The sequence below is a fragment of the Pleuronectes platessa genome, chromosome 13 (genome assembly GCF_947347685.1).
Source record: "Pleuronectes platessa chromosome 13, fPlePla1.1, whole genome shotgun sequence".
Taxonomy (NCBI): domain Eukaryota; kingdom Metazoa; phylum Chordata; class Actinopteri; order Pleuronectiformes; family Pleuronectidae; genus Pleuronectes; species Pleuronectes platessa.
In genome coordinates, this window is record NC_070638.1 from 7,738,162 (window position 1) to 7,762,666 (window position 24,505).

General features: G+C 42.6%; 2 protein-coding genes across 2 annotated transcripts in view; both read left to right on the top strand.

Annotated features, from left to right (window-relative positions):
- The window catches only part of egfra (epidermal growth factor receptor a (erythroblastic leukemia viral (v-erb-b) oncogene homolog, avian)), a 40,210-nt gene extending 33,805 nt beyond the window's left edge, over window positions 1–6,405 (top strand). Inside the window, exons 23-28 of the mRNA XM_053437237.1 lie at window positions 36–182; window positions 559–656; window positions 747–914; window positions 2,770–2,817; window positions 2,928–3,021; window positions 3,940–6,405. Coding sequence (XP_053293212.1) covers window positions 36–182; window positions 559–656; window positions 747–914; window positions 2,770–2,817; window positions 2,928–3,021; window positions 3,940–4,283 — 899 coding nt within the window. The 3' untranslated portion in view covers window positions 4,284–6,405. The remainder of the gene's footprint in view (window positions 1–35; window positions 183–558; window positions 657–746; window positions 915–2,769; window positions 2,818–2,927; window positions 3,022–3,939) is intronic.
- Window positions 6,406–8,059: 1,654 nt separating this feature from the next.
- Window positions 8,060–21,264, top strand: npc1 (Niemann-Pick disease, type C1). The gene is made up of 25 exons (XM_053437239.1): window positions 8,060–8,209; window positions 10,238–10,366; window positions 10,507–10,613; window positions 10,948–11,093; window positions 11,349–11,516; window positions 11,644–11,893; window positions 12,034–12,116; window positions 12,218–12,588; window positions 12,761–12,987; window positions 13,342–13,442; window positions 13,734–13,836; window positions 13,923–14,112; window positions 14,316–14,498; window positions 14,798–14,912; window positions 15,126–15,253; window positions 15,485–15,619; window positions 15,780–15,869; window positions 16,025–16,215; window positions 16,388–16,503; window positions 16,794–16,923; window positions 17,042–17,227; window positions 17,738–17,969; window positions 18,381–18,494; window positions 18,887–19,049; window positions 19,146–21,264. Exons 1-25 carry the CDS (start codon window positions 8,132–8,134, stop codon window positions 19,226–19,228), a joined length of 3,819 nt encoding a protein of 1,272 aa, XP_053293214.1. The 5' UTR covers window positions 8,060–8,131; the 3' UTR covers window positions 19,229–21,264.
- Window positions 21,265–24,505: the final 3,241 nt, after the last annotated feature.

The following is a 24,505-nucleotide window of genomic DNA, read 5'->3' on the forward strand; positions in this document are numbered from 1 at the left end:
ACGGACGTGTTGCTAACTCTCCCCTCTGTCTGCAGGTGTGACCGTTTGGGAGCTGATGACTTTCGGGAACAAACCGTACGACGGGATTCCGGCCTGTGAAATCGCTGCAGTCCTGGAGAAAGGGGAGCGACTGCCCCAGCCACCGATCTGCACCATCGACGTCTACATGATCATGGTGAAATGTAAGCTCAGTGGGAAACCTCCCTAAAAAACAAATCCATGTTCCTGGTCACGGTGACCCTACGTGAGAGAAAATGTTTGTAGGCTGAAACTGCACTGGTTGGTGGAGGCGTACAAACCGCAGGGTCTTGTTGTACAGTTATTGTGCAATGAGTATTTCTATATACAAACATCAGTACAGTTACTAGTGTCTGTTACTCATATAGAAGTGTATTATTAGTCATTTGATTGGTGTTCAACAGAAATGAATCAGCAGTTATCACGATCAAAAATAAATTTCCTGGCAAAAACGTCAAACAAACTAAATAGTTCCCAATAGTTCATTTTATCAAGTCAACTCATCTCCATCTTCCTGCTGGTGTGTGTGCGTGTGTCCAGGTTGGATGATTGATGCCGACAGCCGACCTCGCTTCCGGGAACTAATAGCCGAGTTTACGAAGATGGCTCGGGATCCTTCACGGTATCTTGTCATTCAGGTATAATTTGACTTTAAAAAGACTGCAACTGAATTTCTGTAACTCATGAGATGCATAGAGCTGAAGAGTTGAATTCTCGGCCTCTTCCAGGGGGATGACCGCATGCACCTGCCGAGTCCGTCCGACACCCGGTTGTACCGCAGCCTGATCAGCGGGGAGGACATGGAGGACGCTGTGGACGCAGACGAGTACCTGGTGCCGCAACACGGCTTCTTCAGCAGCCCGAGCAAGTTCACCAGGCCGATGCTGCACTCCTCGGTAAGTGACATGAAAGAGGTCGCGTGTGTCTGTGCCCTCGGCTCATATCATCCTCCCCCCCCTCGCCTCAATGTTCAGGACATGCTCCTGTCGATGTGAACACTCAGAGAATCTCCTGCTGGGTTCTTCATGTGTGAAAGACAAAGTTCAGGCCTGAAAACGGCCTATGACGACAATAAAAGAGAAGAAAACTAAATGAAATAACAGAAAGTATTCAGTTCTTTCACATGAACAAAAGACCCACTATATATATATATATATATATATATATATTAGAAAATTCTATTGTACAATTAGTTACGTTTAAACTGTAGCAGCTGCCGACCAGGTTCACCACATGTGCCTCTAATCATAAAGATCCAGAGAGTAGGAATATCGTCACGGTCATTATGCTGTGAACTTTAAGCTGCTGCAGAGCTGAGGGAACAAAGGTGAACGGGTGCATGAGGTGAGGCTCAGGTGCCTTGACTACACACACACAAACACACACACACACAAACACATACACACGTGCCAGATTCAATCACACGGACTTCGTCTTTATAAACACGGAGAGAGGGAAACCATGTGTTCTGGAGGCAGGGCCAACATTCCCCCCCCCTGAATGAAAGCAGCGTTAATTGATTCAGAATTAGCAGCAGACCCCAGAGCAGCGCCCCCTTCACCCAACATGCCGTCAACTGAACATTTCATTGTGTTCTATTTTAACCTTGTTCTGGGAAATGGGATCTCTGCATAAATCATTACCCTGTGAGTCAGAACGGAAACAAACGCAGAGTCAGATTCTTTTTCTTTTTCTTTTTCTTTTTTATTATTCGTAGCAATCACCTTGAACCAACAGCTGCTAAAGTGAACGTGAGCGGTCACACAGTAAAGGAGAGTGAGGACGGTTGAGTTCAGTTCATGAGAATGGCTGATCGTACCTGGCCTGAACCCCTCTCACCCCACTTGCCCCCGTTGGGTTTAACTCTCACCGCGGGGACCGTTCCTCCTCTTCCCGACCCCCCCCCCTGCCCACTCGTCCTCATCATCGTCCGCGCTCCCACGCTTCCTCCCAGGTGCCCTGTGATTGATGAGAGCCGGAGACGGTGAACTCCTCTACCTCAGGTTCAGCGAAGGCCAAAGCGTGGGCCTGGGCTCGCGTACCTGGGACTGTTGGCCGGGCCTCGAAAAACAGCCTGGTCAACCTTTCAAGTTTAATTACCTTTGCAGGCGAACTTGGTGAAATCTTCCTCAGCACAAGCCTGCTTTTGTAATATCACTGTTGGGGCATGGGCCCGCCAAGGGTCGTGCGGCTCCTTCAGCGTGTTTAATTTCCTTTTCTTGTTGAAAGTAATTGCATTGCCACGGCTGTCACTTCGCTCGCTTTCTTCGCTCGGCTCGCCCGGTTTTAAACGCCGCTCACAGTCCTCCGTCGCAGAAGTCTGACGGACACAGCAAAGCCTGTCAGTTTGCCTGAGTGAATATGAATCTGCTGCTCTCGACGTTTATGTGGATCCTCATCAGCTTGTACCGAGATGACAGCTGCGGCTCCTCGGGCGCCATAAAGAAGAAAAAACGTTACTATCACCGTTCAGAGGAAACTTATTGTCTCCAGAGAGGCTTTAAAATAAATCTCAATTACCAGAAGAATTACGCACACGTCAAACCGGCTATAAATAACAGAAAGATGACAAAAATCAAAACAGAGCACATCGTTGTGCATTGCTCTGAAAAGGCCTGTTTGATAATATGTAACCCCCCCCCCCCCCGTCTCTTGATGTCTCCTGTATTGATAACATTGGCTCATTAAATTCACTGCTGTGCATTCACATCAAGAAACACTGACCCAGGTTTTACATTTTCCCCTTTGCAGAGCCTCAACAGCAGCTTTGGAACGTGCAACAGCAGAACCGGTTTACTGGTGTGTGAAAATCCTTTAACTTTGTCACTGCACATTAAATAAACACTCTGTGAACTTTACTTTGAATAACGTGTGTTGTTTGCTCTAAACCCCTCTGTCCTCTGTCACAGAGCGGGTTTCCGAGCCGGGACGGAAGCCTGGTGCTCCGGTACATCCCCGACCCCACAGACACATTTTTAGACGACGCCTTCCTGCCGGCGCCAGGTGAGCATACTCCGACTTCCACAGCCCCCGGTGGCTTTTTCTTTTCTAATGTCACTCCAGTAAATACCAGTGACACTACTCTATGGTGTCTCAGTGTGATTCAGAGAGGAATGGAGACATCTAGTGGACAAGAAGCATGCTGCTCCACTTATTCTCACTGCTTTCACAACACTGTGGTTACAGAGGCAGGATTTAAAATAAACAGTGGCGACACTATAGGGCTGCACCTGTGACCATCAGAACACCAAAAACACGTTAGAACCATCAGTGTATAATAAAGCAACTTTATTAGGCTCTAAGGAGCAAACAGGAGGCTCCAGACTCCCATGTGTGGAAGTAGTTTGTTTCACTCATCAATAAGATTCAATACACACATTTAAGAAAATAACAAGAAAAGGGAAATACAAATATAATAGGTACAATATAAAACATTTTTAGATCATCTTAGATCATTTTAGATCATTTATCAAAAATGTTACTCATAAACCCAACGTATTAATTCAGCCAACTGTAAAACACCTAAGTTATTACACCAGTGAATGCATCACTTGAGTAAAGTTAAATTTTTTATTAAACTTGCTCACCAATGCAGCACCACAGGATGAATTTTATTTATAATAAAGCAAACAAAACAAAAAAGCTCAATTCTGGAACATTGGAAATCTATTCACAAACTTGGAGCTTAGTGTAAAGATGGGGAGTCATGTAATAATATGTAGAAAATGTAAATGTGAAACTTGGAGCCCCCTGGTGGCGTTGAGGCTAAAGCGACAACTTGTCTTTATTCCACATCCCTATCCCTTTATATAATAATATAAAAAATGCCCTCAAAAGTAATTCAATCGTGCCAACACATCATTATAGGCCAGTATGTTTTACAGACAACCAACATATTCACTCGGCCCTCCTTCCTTACAGACTACATGAACCAGAACGGAGTCTCGGATGTGATGAATCCCATCTACAAGCACCCGGGTCCGCCTCGCACGCTCCTCCCCACCATCTCCTCAGACGACACGGAGACAGAGTACCTGAACTGCTTTAAGAACAGCGACAACGGGCCCGAGTACCTGAACGACCTCGCCCCCCGCACCGTCCTCCCGCTCACCTCCAACGGCACGGCCCACTGCATTCAGAAATTCCGCCCCCAGCACAGCATAGACAACCCTGACTACCAGCAGGATTTCAACCCGTTCTTCAAGAGCCACGCCAACGGGCACATCCCGGCAGCGGAGAACGCAGAGTACCTGGGTCCAGACTGACGGCGTGATGGATAAAAAAACACAAGACACTTTCCTTTCTTTCCTGAAATGTCCGGGCTGGAGAGGCACACCTGAGTGGTACCATCAACTATCATATGTGTAGTACCCTGTCCCATGAAGTCAGGTGACACTGTGCAGCTTTCCCGTGTTGTTTGCATGCTGTCGTAACTGTCTTATAAAAACCCCGTCTCATTCCAAAGAGCTTTTTTCCTCACAAATCAAACGATAAGTGATTTTTACTCGGTGAAAGCTGGACGAGAGCCGAGAGCACACGTGACTCAGTTGACCTGAGCTGGTAGAAAGTGATAATCTCTTTCCAATGTGTCAGAAGTGAAAGATGCTGCATGTGATCCTAATGTGTCGGTGGAGGAGGTAAGTGCCTGAATTTCTTTGGGAGGCGGAAGGACAGAAAATGGCAGCTGAGCCCTAAACACAACTTAAGGTACGTGCGTCACAGAATCACAATCATCAAAGGAGTATTGATGAGTCCGAATAGAAAGGGTTGACGCACACACACGGTGGGGCGCTCGGTCGACACTGATGTGAAGCCTTTGACTGGTGGGGCCCTCGGGGGCCTGGGGGCCTGACAACTCTCCTCCTGGAGGATGAGTCAACGAGGAGGCAAGACGTCACAACTTATGGAAATTATTGTCTAGTGGGAATACTGGTGAATGATATCATTGAAACATGTTAACCTTTCTGCTCTAAGACAGTTCTGTGTGTGTGTGTGTGAGTGTGTGTTTGATTTTGTTGCCTCTGTATGGTCGTGGTTAGGGTTAACTTGGGGTTTGAACACAACACTGGGACATGCGAAGTCCGTGAATGTTTATAAGACTTACAATGTCCCTCATTGAAACCATAATCAATTGGTTCAAATCCCATCATATAAGGATGAAATAAATAAAATAAGAGATGATTTAAAAAAGCATAGACACAGGTGGTGAAGCTTGTAAACATTCTCCAGACCTATCCTATGGCTGTAAATTTAAAAAAGGTGGGAAATGTTAATATGAAGATTTGTCAAAAATAATGATTCATAATAAATAACAGCAATGATAAAAGGATCAAATTCATTAAGTTTAGGGATAAGATTTTCGGGGAGGCTGTCAACAATGAATGGAAGTCAATGCAAACCAACTGTGTGTTTGTGTGTGTGTGTGTGTTCCTGTGTGTTACCACAGCAACAATGTAGAGAATGTGATGGTAAATGTTTGTGGTCACACTCCGGCGGGTCTGTTTTGTAGCTGAAGCGCTCTTGAGTGAAGCGTATTTGTGTGGACCCACAAAGTTCTCTACACTCCGGGCTGTGTGTGAGCGTGGAGTCTTCCTCCGCTCACACAGGAAACTGTTCTTCCTGCCCTGTCACTGATCATTTCCTTCCAATCGTTTATTTTTAACACTCCTGACTTTAAGGAGGTTGTCAAGTTTTTACAGTCGACTCGGCGACCATAAACTTAAAAAACGGGGGGGGGGGGGGGGGGCTCCAGTAGGTCCAGATGTGTTCCCATAGAGGTTTTATTTTTGTGTGTGTGTGTGTGTGTGTGTGTGTTTCCACTTGTTTAAAATGCTGGTTGAACTGTCCTAGAATCACGTGAGCGACTTGTTTGAATTTTTAACCAACTGCCATTACTAGTGGTATTTCCTTGTAAACACGATGTATCTTAGCGTCTGTTTGAATGACTCTGTGTCACATCAGAAGCTCAGGATGTTTCTGATGTGTCGGTCGAACTTTTCATTCCCAGGAGACTTGTCCTTCTCTGTGTTTGTTCTTTTTGTTTAGACTGTTGTTTCATTCAGGGTGTTGAGACCGTCTCTGTGAACCTGCCCCTAAAGCTTTAAAGTTTTGTAGTCCTGCAAGAGATGGAACTTTGCGAATATCATTCCTAGTTTTAAAGGAATCTCCTCTTGTAGCAGCCTGTAGACCTACTTTTGCAGATTTTACACAGGTACATGTACAGAAAACAGTGGATATTGCTGTAATATACCCCCATAAAAAAGTCACCTATAATTTATACTATCAGTACACCATTTTGTCACATCATACGTGAATATGCACTTGTTCCTGAATTGTAATTATTTCATTCAGAAGTGAATATGAATAAATCTTTTTTTTCTATGGAAACACATCTTGTCTGTTTGCTTTGTCTTTCCCTCACAGCGGAAACAAGTGATGAGAAGTACAGAGATGAGGAAGAAGGAGAGAGAGCCCGATGATTCACTCATTGACTCAGTCTTTCTCTTTTTTTATCTTGATGTTTTCAGCACTTCAAGAAACAGTTTGATGGATAAGCAGATAATCAGCAGATTGACGTGGGAATCCTCTCTGATCCTTCAGTTTGTTTGTCCGCCGGTGACGAGCAGAAGTAGTTAAACAGTAATAGTTAATGAAAACTGATCAAAGTAAGTTTAATAATGCCTATTATAGTGTTTAAATCCTAATTCTTGTTTCAATCAGTTTCCTAAACATAACAAAACTCATTTTTAAGAGGACACAACTTTAAATAAAATGGTTTAAAATGATTACATTTATGTTAGGATCAGAATTTGGGGGTTTGAATGTCACTGATTGGGGTTATTTAACATTGTTGTAGAAATGTTTAAATAATAGTTTTAACAACAAATTGTTATATTTTACCATAAGGTTAAATATGATTTGTTAAAGGATTAAAAGCCGTAAATTTAAGCTTAAATACTTTTGAATTCAAATGTAAAAAACCTAGATTAAAACCATATCTATTTCATATCATAAATACAAATATTTGGGGCTAAATCAATACTGAAAGTTGGGAAGGATTAAATAGAGGAACTGACACTGAAACACTCGGCTGATCTGATTGATCAAGGCTGAGGAGCTTTGATCAGATTTGACTGATTGATAGTTTCCTTGTACTTTATTTAGAGAAACGAATGATTAACAGGGACAGAGACCAGCAGGACGTCTTCACATGAAAACATGACAACAGCTAAAAAGATGCATTGATTGTTAATCACGTCCATGTTTGAAGAGGAGGCTGTGTCATTGTGCTGGCTCATTTCATTCTAGCGCATGAAATGTGATGAGTGGTAAAAGGATTTGTGGCTGTTGTTTTGCCATTGTTACTATGACATGAATGCAATTTGATTCAAGAGTGAGGAAAGTAATAAGAAATAAGCAACTTCATTTTGATAAGGTAGAATTAAATCCTGAAACCATTGTAGAAAGTTTGAAATACTTCAATGAAGTTTAAGATAAAATGACTTGTGTACTAGGCCATATAAAAACAGAAAGGAACACAATTAAAACAGAAAAAAAAGGGGGAAAATGGATTTGATTTGGTATATGCTTCATATTCAAGGCTCTCAGGAGGATCAGAAATAATATAACACGGTAATACCTAACATTTGTTATGTTTATAACTAAAATAAGGGTTAACAGTCAGCTTTGGGACAGAAACGTTGTCCCATTAGGGTCCAATGGGCGAAATCAAAAATCTATCCACACTTTTCCCCCCACAAAGTCTGATATAAGTTTGGACTTCTTCTCACTCCTTTTGGAATAATATGCTAAATCAGATTTTGTGTACTTTCTTTTTATTTAACTAACAAACCTTATAAATAAATGCAATAAGATATTATCATGAGACAAGAAGCTGGTTAATATAACTCGTTTTCAGCGACTTAAATTTACACAAAGCGTTTCCTGGTATTATGTATAGATGCAGTGTACCAGGGAGGACGCTTGGTGGCAGCACCGAGGGAACAGTTTGTCTCCGACGCCGTCAAACGATCCGCAGAAGAAGAAAGCATCCACAACATATGTGAAACTCGGGCTCCGCTGTCACTCGGATTCGAACCCTTCCGCCGGCGGCATGTGGCTCCCACACAGCAGACGCACTCTGTGTCTCCTCGTCTTCACTGTCCTCCTGTCTCAGGAATGTCTACGATGGGTGAGTGAGACTCTTAACGTCCCTGTTCTCGTGAATCAAACGTGACTCAGCGCGCGGCTCAGGTTTTGCTAATGTTGAGGCGGCTAGCAAAACTGCTAGCTCAGCTATTAAAGAGCCCCACTGTTTACATCCAGGTTTAAATAACAGCGTGAGCCGCTAATGGGCTTTAACAGCGGCTCGGACAGAAGTGCCTGCTGTGCATGGAATACGGATACTGGACGAACCTCGCAGCACGGACACACACGGCTAGCTTTGGTATTCACATGAGGAAAAAGACGTAAAGTAAAAACAAAGTGCACGTCGAACAGCGTTTTCCATCTGATGTGTTGATCAGCACCTTTTTTAATCTGCTTGCAACTGGATGTGATGTTAGTTCTGCAACGTTAGCAAGTTGTCGAGCAGACGTTCGAGAGGAGGGTTGAAGATCTTCTCTTCCTGTCCCTTGATGGCCATGTTATGCTTTTGTAAAGGTGTAGAAGTCACTTCGAGTTTGAGGTTTTTAACTCCGTGAAGAACGAAGGAGGCTCGACTGAGTAAACGTCTGTATTAAGGGACAAAGAATTAACGTAATAACATGATTCATGATGTTATTTGTATAGCACGTTTCAAAACAGCAAATAAAAATAAGGAAACACTACCTCGTTGATAATAAGCAGATTAATACAATGACATTTCAAATTAGGGATCCCAAAAAAGTAAGGAAGCAAACAAACAACAACCCCTAAACAATAAGAACAAGTCAGTTTTTAGGGACCTAATTACTTAAATAGTAATAATACAAATGCATAACAAGAGAAAGGACAACTACATCATTTGGGTGTGTATTTTATAATATTGCTGAACACAAAATTAAAGAAATTATGGGCATGAAGGTGTAATACAAATAGATTTGATTTAATCATATGAAGTTGGTTGAGCATTATTTAATCACAGACTGTCCTCTCACCCTCTTTCATTGTTTTCACCTGTATTCATGGGATAATCAGGTCAGTCCACTGAAATGCATGAAACTGCTTTAAAGCAATACTGCAGCATCTCTCCAGGATCTGATTAATCATTAACAGTTGGAGATAAGACACCCTGGTGAAAACAACATGAAAGTGGGACGACATAAAATATAGGATGTGTTTGGTCTTTAGGGATTTACCAGGAAGATTTGTTTATTGCCAGGTTATTTTGTTGTGGTCGGGGGTCGTGCATCAGGTTTCAAACAAACCTCGCAGGTTTCTGGATCTCAATCTAAGTAAACAAATAGTTTGTGGATTTAGAGAATCGGGCTCGTCTGCAGCTGCAGACAAGTCAGACTGAAGAAGTGATGACGTTTGAATGCTGCCGTTGAACTCAGTCACACACACAAGGCCCAAGTAGGACATGGTGTGACACTGGGTTTATTCATGGAACAGTTTGTGGAGTAAGTGAATCAACTTCCCTAAGTTCTCCCCCCCCCCCCCCCAACAAAGAGCATGTGAGAGCTCTGATGCTGAATAGACATTTAAATGGAAAACTTGAACTGCCTCTGTAAAAATAGTGATTAAATCCATTAAGCATTTATGGTAAAGGTATGTTTTTGTATTTTATTGAATATATCCGAATGGAGCATTAATAACAACTGACACAATAAAAAATAATCAAAGAAACACTCAAGATAACAGAGTGATGATAAAAGAACTAACAGAAGGCTTCTCTGTTATGCAAAGGAGTACTTTTGCAGAAGTGAAATTTTCTTTTCTGACATTCAAAGTACAAGACACTTGAAATACAGGAAAGGAAACATTACCAGAGGTTTAACCATGCCAACAAAAAAAGGTTAAGGTAAAGGGAACAGCTTCATGGTAAAATAGTTATGGTCCTCTAAACAGTCACATGCTCCACTGTGTTTTGACTACCTGTCTTTAATTTGTTGGTAAGACCTTGTCTCTCTTTGGAGAAACCTGCAGAAACCTGCAGCAAACAAATGTTGTAAAAATGAATTTGCTCTTTGAACACACCACAGAATTCATCGTCGTGTTCTTCTTGTCCCATCGTCAGGTTGAGGCACAGCACTGTGTCTGGTATGGGGAGTGTGGGGAGTCCGAACAGGTGCCGGGGAAAAAGTACAACTGTAACTACACTGGTCCTCCCCTCCCTCTAAAGTCTGAGGGGTTCGAACTTCTCACGGTATGTTTCTAAATGCTCTTTACTGATGTTTTTGTTGCTGAAACCAATCTTTTTGTAACATACTCCTGCTCTCCAGTGGTAAAAACAAGTCTATAAATGAGTATCAACCTGATGTCATTCCTTTCTGTGTTTGCGTGCAGGAACTTTGTCCTGGATATGACTATGAAAACCGAAGCCTCTGCTGCAATGTGGAACAGTTGCAAACTCTCAAAAGGAGTCTCCAGCTGCCCCTGCAGTTCTTGTCTCGGTACGCACTACGGTTATAACATTAAAGCACATGACACGCTTTATAAACGCAGAGTGAGCAATCTACTGCTTAAATCTTACTACACAGTCTTAAGTCTAAGTTTTGCATGTGCTTAAATCATTGGTTAGAGAGAGACTGTATTCTGCTTTGCAGAGGTTGGCATGTTGATATCTAATCTTTATAGATTTAAATTCCCCCCCCCCCCCCACATTTTTGTATTACCTTGTTTGCCGCTGTGTTACACTTTTAAATGTGAACTTTTATGTGGATGTTTTGCAACAGTCTGTGTCTTTTTAAAAAGCCTGCTCCTGACGCTCACTGCCTCTGTGCTTAGGTGTCCCGCCTGTTTCTTCAACCTGATGAACCTCTTCTGTGAGCTGACGTGCAGCCCCCACCAAAGTCAGTTCATGGATGCCTCTAAGATCAACAACACCAGTGTAATTGAAGTGCAGTATTACATTGGACAAAGATTTGCTAGCGGTGAGTTCACATCCAGGAGTGGATAATTTTTTTTTTTCAGTGCTTCCAAGCTAAATCTAGAGGAAAAGTAAATATAGCCACATTGGGCTTGCATGTCAACATATGCAGATGAAACTTCCTTGACCCCCATTAACATGAAGTCATGCTCTCAGTTGTGCAATTCTGTGGGTAACTCGTGGTCATAGTTACTGCTATTGTCATCAAATAACCAATTTGAGGATGCTCAGTTGAAATAACGAAATTGAACTTTTCCAGCCATGTATAACGCCTGTAAGGACGTCCAGGCACCGTCCAGCAACGTGAAGGCCTTATCACTGCTGTGTGGCAAAGATGCAAAAGACTGTAACGCTACCAACTGGATCCAGTACATGTTTGATATCAACAATGGACAGTCTCCTTTCCCTATCATCCCAATATTCTCAGGTAAGTCCTTTTTGTTGTAATTTTTCACATTTAATCATATGCCTGTGGCAGAAAATATTTTAATTTAACAACTGTCTACAAAATTTGTTACTTTTCGCATTGGTTAAACAATCATCCTGTGTTTCAGATGTCCCCGTGTCTGGTTACACTCCCATGAACAACAAGACATACGCCTGCACCGAGGGCTTGGAGGACGGCTCTGGTCCTTGCTCCTGTCAGGACTGCACCAACGCCTGTGGGCCCACACCCGTACCTCCCCCTCTCCCCCCACCCTGGACAATCTTTGGTATCGACGCTATGACCGTCATCATGTGGATCTCGTACATGGCCTTCCTGCTGATCTTTTTCGGAGCTGTACTGATTGCGTGGTGTTACAGGTAAGGGGCTTGTGGTTTGTTCTGCTGGGAATTGTGTCTCATGGTGAATCTGCAGCCACCCAACCAACAGGACAATAATATATTGGTTTTGTTGCTGGCATTTGAAGTTAATACCTAATTTGTTTGTTTTGTGTTAACAGGAGAAGGAGGATCTTGTCTGAGTATGGCCCCATACTGGACAGCAATAACCCGCTGTCTCTCAACAGTGATAATCCTGACCAAGGTGAGAATTGTTTCTATCTGTCATCTATACGTCTTATTTCTTAGGTGTAGAAACTGTCATTGTTGCACGGCCGAAACCAAATCCGGATCTTCTCTCCTTAGTCAATGCATCATGTTGTGAAAGTCTGGGGGAACGCTTCGAGAATGCACTGCGCATCTTCTTCTGCTCCTGGGGTTCCTTCTGCGTGCGACATCCCTCTGTGGTCATACTGGGGAGCCTGGTGCTCGTGGTCGCCTCCTCTGGTGGGCTGGTCTACATGCGCATCACCACCGACCCCGTGGATCTGTGGTCGGCTCCCACCAGCCAGGCTCGTCAAGAGAAGGACTACTTTGACAAACACTTCGGCCCCTTCTTCAGAACTGTGCAGCTCATTATAACCACTCCATTCAGCGAACCTACCATCTACTCCCCATACTTTGGAGGATCGGACGTCCCATTCAATGCCATACTGGCTAAAGACATCCTGCACCAGGTGGAGTAACATCATTATTCATTTTGATCAGTTTGCTGTCATAAGAGCCAACGTGTGTTGCTACCCTCACCAGATAAGAAATATGCGGAGAAGCCGAAATTGTGAAACCATGACTTATTTTTTCTGTTCTCTTTTTTTCTATTTTCATTCGTCTCTAACCGTGAACGACCAGGTGCTGGATTTGCAGCTTGACATCGAAGCCATCGTGGCCCCATACAAGGATGAAACCGTCACCCTGAAGGACATCTGCTTGGCCCCTCTGGACCCCTACAATGACAACTGCACCATCCTGAGTGTCCTCAACTTCTTCCAGAACAGCCATGCTCAGTTGGACCACTGGAAGGGAGATGAGTTCTTTGTCTGGGCTGACTATCACAGTCACTTCCTCTACTGTGTCAGGTGATTCCAATCTTTTTAAATTTCCCTTTTCAAAATGTACCAGTAGGTTGGTACTCTGTTCCGAATTCTTAAATTTCCTTTTGTTCCCAGTAAAGATCTGTTGAATGACAAATGGTTACAATAAAACAGGAAACCACATCTGTGTCTAAATTAACACCTGCAGTTCACGAGAATCTATTTACATTTGTATACCTTTCCTTCAATTAGCAATGATAGAAAGTGTCTCCTTTTAAAAAAAAGAAGCACATCACAAGTTCCTCATTGGTTGTCATGTGTTGTTTCTTTGTTTGTGTGACATTGGAGTGAGTCTCCTTCAAACCTTTAACTTTGTCTGCTTCTCTTTTTTTTCTGCAGTGCACCAGCATCCCTTAACGACACCACCCCCCTCCACGACCCTTGTATGGGCACGTTTGGGGGCCCCGTCTTCCCATGGCTCGCCCTCGGGGGTTACGATGGTGAGCTGGATTAACACCTGTTGATGTGCAGAGAAATAGGAATTAGTGTTGGACCTCTATTTACAAAACTAGAAGGCAATAATGTTTACTACGTGATACAATATGTTTACTTTGGGGAAGCAGTCAGATTACAACTGTGTTGTCGTATAAAAGATTAAACCGATTTTCCCAGTGAATTCTGCCTGTGCTGTGACCGTCTCTCTGGCAGAATGTGTGTTCTGCTCCAACTGCCATTTTAACTGAGGATTTCCTAAACGATTGCCTCACTTTTGCACTTTTGTCACACTACAGAGACCAACTACAACAATGCCACCGCTCTGGTGATCACCTTTCCACTCAACAACTACCTGAATGACTCAGTCAGGCTGGACAAAGCTCTGGCGTGGGAGAAAGAGTAAGAACAACAATAAAAATCTGTTACTATTATTATTGGTAGTTTTATTTCATTTGAATCACCGTGATCGTTTGTGTGCATTTCAGATTCATCAACTTCATGAAGAACTTCTCGAGCCCCAACCTGACCATAGCGTTCACTGCAGAGAGGAGTATTGAGGATGAGATTAACAGGGAGAGCAACAGTGACATCAGCACCATCGTGATCAGCTACGTTATTATGTTCATCTACATCTCCCTGGCCCTGGGTCACATCCACAGCTTCAGGAGAGTGATGGTGAGAGACCAAGCCCTGACTCAGTGTTGCTACTATAATTCATTCCTGGAATAGTTTAGCTCTTACTGTGTCACTCACCTTTCCTCCCTGTGACGTAACACAAAACCGGCACGGCACGCTCGACAGCTACCTGCATTTGAATGTAAACGGGAACAACTGAGGGACGGCACATGACTCATCCTCTGTTTGTTTGTTCTGCACAGGTGGACTCAAAGATTTCTTTGGGTATAGCTGGTATCCTGATTGTGCTCAGCTCTGTGTCCTCCTCACTGGGGATCTTCAGCTATGCTGGTATCCCTCTCACCCTCATTGTAATTGAGGTCATTCCCTTCCTGGTGCTGGCTGTCGGAGTGGACAACATCTTTATTATAGTGCAGACGTACCAGGTAACGTTTTCTGCCCCTCAGTCAATTAAACGATCATATAATCCATTCATTATTTTATTTTTTATTTCAAACATGTAAAGTAAAAAAGGAGAAATTATACAAACAAGTGGGGAAAAAATAAAAATAATTACAAGCAGTGATGAGGAATCTACATATTCCAAAAGGAGTGAGAAGAAGTAAAAACTTAATTTTGCATTTATTTGTCATCTGGTTTAATGCTTATGTGCTATACATCTGAATTATCAGTAATATATTTGTTAAACCTGCAACACGTGATTGATGTCTGTATTTCTGCGCAGAGGGACGAGCGGATGCCACACGAGGAGCTTCACCAGCAGATCGGTCGGATCCTTGGGGACGTTGCCCCGAGCATGCTCCTCTCCTCGTTCTCTGAGACGGTGGCCTTCTCCCTGGGTGAGTTGGATCATGTATTAAATCGACTTCTCTAGATATTCACAGAAAATAAATGTGAATTCATCTTTAAACGTCTATTTAGAATGATTGTGGTTCTTGAATTAAGAAAATGGGTTCTAATGGAAAGTATTGATACAGTTGCCTTTTAATCAAAGTCAGTGATTTCTTGTTGGTCACATGCTGATGAAATCGTTGTCTCTTCTTCTCGTGCAGGAGCCTTGACCAACATGCCTGCAGTGAGGACTTTCTCTCTGTTTGCTGGCCTGGCTGTTTTTATTGATTTCCTGTTGCAGATCAGTTGCTTTGTCAGCTTCCTCGGCTTGGACGCAGAACGACAGGAGGTGAGTGTGAGGGGAAACTGTGGTGACACATAAAACGATGATACTGGGGGGGGGGGTCGGTCATGTGACAGGGTTTCCCTACAGATTTAACAGCCCCAATTTAAGATCTCAGTTTAAACCTACTATTTGGCCTCAGTGACACACAGTTGACGACTCGCTCTTCATGAGTCACTCTTAAAATTCGTCACAGTCAAAGTTCCACTCACCAGTTTTGTCTCTTCTGTGTAAAAGGGGAACCGACTTGACATCATCTGCTGCGTGAAGCTGCCAGAAGGTCAGGAAGCAAAGACGGACGGTTTCCTCTTCCGCTTTTTCAAGAAAGTCTATGCCCCATTCATCCTCAAAGAGTGGGTGCGACCAATCATAGTAAGTACCTCAGTGAGACTTGGCCAGTAATGCACAGCTCCTCCTGGTGTGCATTACTCTAACTTGTGGATAGATTGTGTTGGAATCATATTTTTCATTTAGTAGAATATTGTTTTTGGTCTGCATATGATGATCATGCTGATTATCTTTCCTTCTTTAGGTGGCAGTGTTTGTTGGAATACTCTCCTTCAGTATTGCTGTCATGAACAAAGTGGAGATTGGACTGGACCAGAAATTATCCATGCCTGATGTAAGTCTTTGCAGTTTTTTTGTTTGTACTGCTCCTGTCAGTCATCAGGAAGCTAAATCAATTGCATTTCTTGCGGTGTAATTATATAAATTCCTGTAACATTACATTTCTACAACAGTCGTCAAATCTGATGTTTTGTTTGTCTCTCCGTCCAGGACTCGTACGTGCTGGACTACTTTAAGAACATGGGCGAGTATCTCCACACTGGAGCTCCGGTGTACTTTGTGGTGGAGGATGGTGTGGACTACAGTAGCCTGGAGGGTCAGAATGCTGTATGTGGTGGAGTGGGCTGCAACAACAACTCTCTGGTCCAGCAGGTCTACGCTGCCTCACTCATCAGCAACTAGTGAGTCTGAGCTGTAAACAAATGAGATCATGAATAACCAACATTAGCTACCTGAAGTGCCTTGAAAATTATTTAAATTAAACTATCTTGGAAACTTGTGAGTTCACATGGTAATGAAAGGTCGAAAGTTCATTGACTCTAATCTACGATCTCTTCCATTTTCACTTTCCAGCACAACCATAGCCCTCACACCGTCCTCCTGGTTGGACGACTACTTCGACTGGGTGAAGCCTCAGTCCACTTGCTGTCGTTACATCAACTCCACCGGGGCTTTCTGCAATGCCTCAGGTACTTTTTGTTATCCAGTGTCAACGTGCTATGAATGATACCTGTGTCAAATGTTCAACATGAAGTGCAGTGAAACAGATGTTGGAGCAAATTATTTTTAAGTATCATGTATTACAGTTTTCTTAAGTATAATCCAGGTACAGCAGTTATGTGTTACAGCTTGTTATACAGACTTTCTAATTGTTTCTTATTGAATTTGTTCAATTGTTTATTCATTTTATGGTTTTTGTGTGTATTTGTCAAGAACTGGTTGAATTGAGAGGATGAAAATACTTTCCTCTGTTTTCCAGTGGTAAACTCGTCCTGTGTCCACTGTCGGCCCATGACTCCCAGTGGAAAGCAGAGGCCAGAAGGTGAAGACTTCATGCGGTTTCTACCCATGTTCCTGTCGGATAATCCCAACGTCAAGTGTGGAAAAGGGTAATTTAATATCTCTGTCAACATTTGAGGTTTCTATTGAAAATGCATGACACACAGACACAATGGTAGAAGTACTTTTTACAGTTAAGAAACTCTCAATCTATTCCTGCTCCTCCAGCGGCCACGCAGCCTACGGCACAGCAGTGGACCTGCTTCCCAATGACGCAGGCGTGGGAGCCACTTACTTTATGACCTACCACACCATCCTGAAGGATTCCCCAGACTTCATAAATGGTTTGAAAATGGCCCGAAATCTGGCTCATAACATCAGTCAGTCCATAAACCACAAAGTTTTTGCCTACAGGTAAGTCGTCATACTCTGCTCTTGGATCTTTGTTAAATATTCTGTATGTTATGATTCCTAATCTGTAATTTCTATGTTTTTCAATTTTCTGTGGATGATTTTCCAAGCTGAGATAGTGAAGTTGTGTTTGTTTAGGACTCAAAGTTCAAGGGCATCAGAGAGGAGAAGTAGGTCATAGATAAGCAGGCAGCAAGGAAAACATTGTAAATGGCAACGAAGCTGATGTTTGACCCGAAGCACTGAATGAACCTTCCTGGCCACTTTATCCTATATAAAAGAAAAGGTTCGTCTTAAAAAGATACCAAACTAGATTTACTGTGTATTTACAATAAATGGTAATATATGTCCCTACGGAAATGTATCTCAATTAATAAATATCAACCAACAAGAGAAAAAAAGGAAGTGATAGTGAAGTCTTGTCATAAATTTCTGTGAATGTAAAAAAGTCACCGGACAATGTTACTTTCTTTCTTTAAATCTTATTTCACTTCCTTTTTTCCTCCTCTGCAGCATCTTCTACGTTTTCTACGAGCAGTACCTCACCATAGCGTACGACACGGCCCTGAACTTGAGCGTGTCGCTGGCGGCCATATTTGTGGTGACCACGGTTTTGTTGGGCTTCGAGCTGTGGTCCGCTGTGGTCGTCTGCCTCACCATCGCCATGATCCTGGTCAACATGTTCGGCGTCATGTGGCTGTGGGGCATCAGCCTCAACGCTGTCTCCCTGGTGAACCTGGTCATGGTGAGTGGAATGAACAAGACGCTGGTGGAACACCTCAGTAATATCCAAGCAACAATAACAAAATTCTTCCAATCAAGGTTTAACGAAAGTTATTAAAACTTCAGAAAACATATTGTAAATTGAAAAGGACAAGATAAGCAAAAGGAGGAAAGACGTTTAACATATTTCCCAGTCTTTTGGTTTGTTGTCCTCGTGTGACATTGTTCTGTCTGGCTCTAGCTTTGTTTAACCTCAGGGACTTTGATCTACAAATTTCCCCATGTCCCTAAATACCAGGAATTACAATATGTTCTAAAGAACCCGGTACCCAGGACAGTTTTTCTTTGATCTCACACATAAATATTCAGCACAAGTTAGCAAGCATTTCCATGTTTCTGATGTGGAGTTGTTCCCTGTCCTCCTCTGCTTCAGACCTGTGGTATCTCGGTGGAGTTCTGCAGTCACATCGTGCGAGCGTTCTCCATCAGCGTGAAGAAGAACAGGGTGGAGCGGGCTGAGGAGGCTCTGGCTCACATGGGCAGTTCTGTAAGTCTATTTTTCAATCTTTCTCAATCCTAGAGTGGCTGTTCAGCGTACACCTCTACCAAAACACAACAGTCCTCTTAAAATCAATCAAGTTCCCCTAGATAAACACACTCATACTCATCAATTCCCTAAATATTGCAGATTTTTTTTCATTAAGCTCCATGACTTATTTCCTAGGAAATTGGTGTAGAAATATTAAAATTTGCAAGGTGAAAAAAAAGTCCTGGATCTGCCCATTTGTCTGGATTCATTTCGAGTCGGCTTCTCGGTTGTACCATGTCCCAAGTATGACAAAAACCCGACCCCTTTGGAAAAGCTTGAAAATATTTGCAGTTTAATAAACGCTTTTATTTTCTACATTCTATATTTCTTCAACTGTTCCCTCTTTGCAGGTATTCAGTGGAATCACGCTCACAAAGTTTGGAGGCATCATAATCCTGGCCCTGTCCAAGTCGCAGATCTTCCAGGTTTTCTACTTCAGGATGTACCTGGCCCTGGTTCTGCTGGGGGCCACACACGGCCTCATCTTCCTCCCCGTGCTGCTCAGCTATATCGGTCGGTATAGTTTAGTGTAGTCGCACATTTACAGAGAAACATCAAAGCTTGGAGCGCAGATCTAATGCAGTGTTTGTGTTCCGACTCCATTCGCAGGTCCGTCGGTGAACAAAGCAAAGGTGTTCGCCGCTAACAAGCGCAACGCCGGCACAGAGAGGGAGCGGCTCCTCAACTACTAGGAGGCCGCGGACAATGAACAATGGCCTCACTATGTGTCTGGTAGGGACTGTGTGGGTTTCTGTGACCACTGACACACTCATCGTCATTGCCACTATTATGCACGGATTTCACTCAGGAAGGCACTTGGGATTGCCAGAGGCCTTGTTGGGCTGCACACTCGTATCGACTCCTGCAGCAGACTTCAGACCCCCGACATTCCAGCACACTACAGGACAAGCCCGACCTCGCGGTATTTGAAGCGTGAGCCGCGGGACAGAACTCCACACTTTGACCGTGTGGACGCAAGAGAGACGCCGCCCCCGACACCATTTTACAGACAAACCCTCATTCAGATTCCATGAGCTATTTTGATACAGGAAAACATAAAAGGGTAAAAATGGTCAGTTTTTTTTTATGTGTTTTTTTTTTTTAAATATATATGACAGAAGCTCATATATATAAAATAGATCTGACATTCTTTTTTTTATTAACTTTTTTAGAACTGTTATTATTATTAATTATGAATCTTTTATTATACTGTTGCTCAGCACTCACTGGAGCTAGCCAATAGCAATATCATAAGTCCCCCATAATACCTGGCATCAACATGAATCCTCTTTAGAGCAAACTGCATCAGAAAGACGTACGGCTCATTTCCCCCAGGCAATAATGTTTCCTGTGCACCTAAGGAATCTGGGATTAACTTGTAGGTACTGAGACAGTCATGTTTTACTCGAGTACACTGGATTTGAAATTAAAAGTGTGTTTTAGCTTTACATTTTGGCTTTTATTCAATTTGTTCAGATCTATGAGGCCCTTTTTTACCTATGGTAGGTATTAGAATATTTGCGCTGCAGAGGCCGCACACTCGTAGATTTCAGTCCTCTAAATGTGACAGATTTTTTTTTTTTTCAACAAGAACCAGGAATTATTCCCTTGGAAAAATGTTGAAAATTAAGTTTTTTTTGGATATTAATTTGGTTGATTTTGTGTAATATTGCCTACAATCCAACCAACTAACTAACAAACGGACTGCGGTGAATACATAGCCTCTTTGAAGAAGGTATCAACAGTAAATATAAACACCCTCAAAGCTTAAACTTGACGGTCACTGTTACATTTCCCATTCAAAGTCGTAACAGGAAGTATGTTGTTCCTGTCGTGTCTTTTATTGTCGTGTCTTTTATTCTTGCATCGATTACCTCTTGCGCCACATTTCATTTCAGTGATAGCTGATTTATCTTTATTGTTTTTTTGAGGTTGTTAGTCCAACCCCCCCCCCCCCCGCCCGCCCGAGTCAAGATACATGTTCATGCCAGATGTGAAGGGTGCTGTAAATAATGCTAATAATGGTTTTACATTGAAGTGTAACTGTGACACTTCCAGTTTCTGAGGTACAGCTGTAGCTGGAGAGATCAAACTTTCCATTAAACTGTAAATAACATGCACGGGACTGATTTGGGTTTCTGGTCATATAGAGCATGTTTTACTGAATGCTGACTAGATAAAGACCAGAGACGACACATTTAAGTTAATAATGATATCATTTTAATTTTATAACCACTAACAATCTGTAACTGGGTACTGGAAATATGAAATGTTGGATTTTTTTTTTTTTTTTATTTAACACCCCACAACCTACGCTTCAACATGTCTGAGGTATTGGTTAATGCAACTGATCATTCATTGTGCCTTAATCCCAGTTGTGTGCTCCCACTAATTGAATTTGAACAGAACTGAGTCATTACACGAAGAGGATGTGATCGTTTTAACCAAAGTGTTTAAAAATCTTTTAAGGAACCGAATTCCTTGTTTTTGATCTTCTGACACAATGTTTATTTTTTCTTCCCTCATGATGCAGTTGAAGTTTTATGGAATGTAAGAACTGAAATGTGTCAAAGAAAAATGTTCATGAGCGACCGACTGAGGAAGAGTTGTGACTATTAACGGTTCTGTGTTTTGAGATGGACAAATAATATGTGACTATGAAAAACTGAACCAAGCACTGGAACATTAAGGTTTTTAACAATTATCCAATATATTCTCTATGAAATAATGTCTTGTCTCCAAATGTTTCCATACTAATGTTTGATCAGATGTACATTTGATTTAACATTGTATTGTCCTTGCATCTTATCCTTTCGGTTTTATACGAAGGAAAAAGTACAGTAATTTACTTTTAAGAGGAATAACCCGTGTGGCACTTTGAGCATGAGCCTCTGTTGGGATGGTTCAGACCGACCACAGTGTGGCGTCCTCTGTTCACAAAGCTCTGACTGCATCCTGCTCTCAGTAGTGTAGATGTTGGGTGACCTAATTTCTATGTCTTGGAGATATGCAGCCGTGCAAAGCTTTCTATTTGTCTCTTTTTCGAAAGTGCAGAGTCACTCCGAGCGTAATGGAGAAGGTTGCTCAGGTTCTAAATTGGCGTCGTTTGGATATTTACACTTTAACTTCAGTGGCCGTCAATCACTCACATCCCATCTGAGAGTAGCTGCCAAACCCGGAGCTGCTTGTGCTTCCTCACAGTGTGTGTCTGTGTGTTGTTGTGACTGTGCGTCCAGCCCTGTTGTCACACAAACCTCCAGCTCATAACTTATTTAACCGCTGCCCTGCGAGAGCCGGGGACTGTTCTTTGATTCCAGCTGAGAGATTAAAATATTAATTTCCTCTGCAGGGGAGAGCGTTGTGAGCGCATGATTATGTAAGACGTGCAGAGCTCACCTCTCTCCACCAGACACTGACCTGCCCCTGTCCTCTGACACGCACATACTGTACAGAAAGGCTCATTGTAGTTCAGGAGGGTGTGAGAAACCCCTTATGGGGGAAATATTCTCACAAATGTCAGAGAATCAAGTTAATTTTGGGTGAAAGCAATATGAGTGTAACACAGAAATGCCCCAATTCCAAAACTACACAATTATTTATACGAGCACACAAAAACACATGCTCAGTTTAGCCTCATCTGATAGTTCTCCCAGTACCATACACACTCAATGCTGGTTTCATCTAAGTAAAAAAGAGTTTGTCTAATCTTGGGATAAATCTATATTTAAGTATGTTTTTTTTTTTGTATAATTGCCTCTGATGGTCCAGATGAATGTTTATTAGTCTCTCAGCAGTAATCTGTTAACTAATACAGCTCAGGAGCTCTAATTACAACCATCATGTTGAATCTAATAGTTGTGTGGTGGATGTAAGAAAGAGAGCACGTGTAGAATTAGTTACAGGAGTGTGATTTCACTTCTGTTAAATATAGGAACAAGGACCACAGGGAAATGTATCGAGAACACATCATAATCCAAACTTCCCCAAAAAGGCTCTCATGGTGTTTATTACTTTTTTATTATGAGTGCAAGAGACAGCCACGCTTCCCAGTACAAGTTTCCAAACTTATTTTTCAGTATAAAATATACCTTGTACTTCATCCAGACCTGGTCCTCTCTGTGCCGTCTACCCTCTCCGTGTGTTTTCCTCCCACAGATTTCCTCGAACTCACACCGGGGCCTCCACAGCTCCAACTTAAAACGAAAAGTGGATCTACGTTATCCATCAATAAATAAGTGTAAGAAGCATTTAATGTCCCCCCCATCCCTGCGTCACTGGTTTTCTGTTACACTGGTCTCGGTTGCCTCTGAAATAGACTCTTGGGGTGGAACAAAAGGGATTAGGTAGCGTTGTCAAACACGAGGAGAGGATCAGATTTTCAGGTCCACCCGCAGAGCTCTCCCAGTCCAAGTTTGGGATAACAACACAACAGTACAGTCAGTGAAGAGGGACGCTCACATTGTTCCCATCGCTTTGTGTATATAACAAAAACTCAGCTTCATCAACTCTAAATTAAAGAAATCAAATGAATTGCCACACTGTTATTTCCTGCAGCTTTTTTTCACCACAAGCCTCAGCGGCCACACCTCCTTGTTTACAAGCTACTGTAAATGACGGGAAAGCCCTGAGTCACAGCATCATGACAGGGAAAAGGGGCAAAATGCCGTTTCAGCCAAATGTTATTTTAAAGGGAAGGGCAATAGGCGGCAGCATGCCCCAAACGATGGTACACATATTTTCACAATGAGGGTCACTTATGTGTTAGCAGGGCTCAGGAAGGGCCGTCAATAGGGCCCTTTATGAGTCGCTGGGGGGGAATTAGGCCGTCAATGGAGGGGACTAAGCCACGTATGCCATGTGTCCACGCTCGGCCCGCTCTGTTTGTTTTGATGGCAGCACGAGACTTGTTTACGTTGGATGTGTGTCAGGCGGTGGAGAGTTCCCCCCCTGCCCCCCCCCCCCCCCCCCCCTCCATGAGAAACAGACCTCTGAGATTGCATCAGAGCCACAGGTGCAGTCTGCTTCCAGTCAAGGCCACCGCAGTCTCGAGTGCTGACCTGATCAGACCTGACGTTCTGGAAACATGAGTTATGAGGTGTGATAAAGGGGGCTCTGAATAAGAAGGGATGAACGTTAGAATCTGGTCTTAGACAAAGTCATGTCTGGTTTAAGTATCGCTTTGTCGACATGAGCTTCAGACATCGAGAAGAAATCATAAAAAACTGCAGCTCATATTGCAGATTCAATATGGAGCATATAGTGACAGATAAATGAACAAAACCACTACTAAGAGAGGCTGTCAATTCATAAATGAGACGTTTCAAAGCATCAAATATTATCCTAGATTAGTAATTTATCACATAGCAATAGGATCATTTGAATTATCAAGATGTTGTAGAGCTAAATAAGTTAAATTTAGCTACTACGTTGTTTTTTAGAAAATGTGCGATGGTTTGAATTACCTTAAAAACACACGTCTGCCACTCTTGCATTTTTCATTGATGGATTTCTGTGTGTTTCTGTCAATTCTCTTGTTTTTAGGTAACATCTCATTGGCTGCGAGGCCACAGCCATAGGTTGACAATTATATTGTTATTGCAGTGCATTTAGTAATCTGTCCAATGATTGTTGAAAGATTTAACTAGAAACCCAAATGCCAACTGTCGAAAAAATTTGACGACATGACTTCTTCCCTAAAGTGAAGCCAAAGTGTCCCGATCGCCACCTGGTGGCTGGCTGCAGTATTATGTGGTAAATCCCACCTCCTCTTGGTTAATGGATAGGAAACGGTTTTGATTAGTTATATGAAGCTATAAAAACAGGGTGTAACATTATGATTGACAGCCGATTGCTACTGTGTAGACTCCACCTACAAATGTGCAAAATGGCGGCGCCCGTAGCTGGGATATTTTGGCTTAACTACTGGATAGTGGGAGACAGTTGAGAGACACCATCTTTATACACATTCT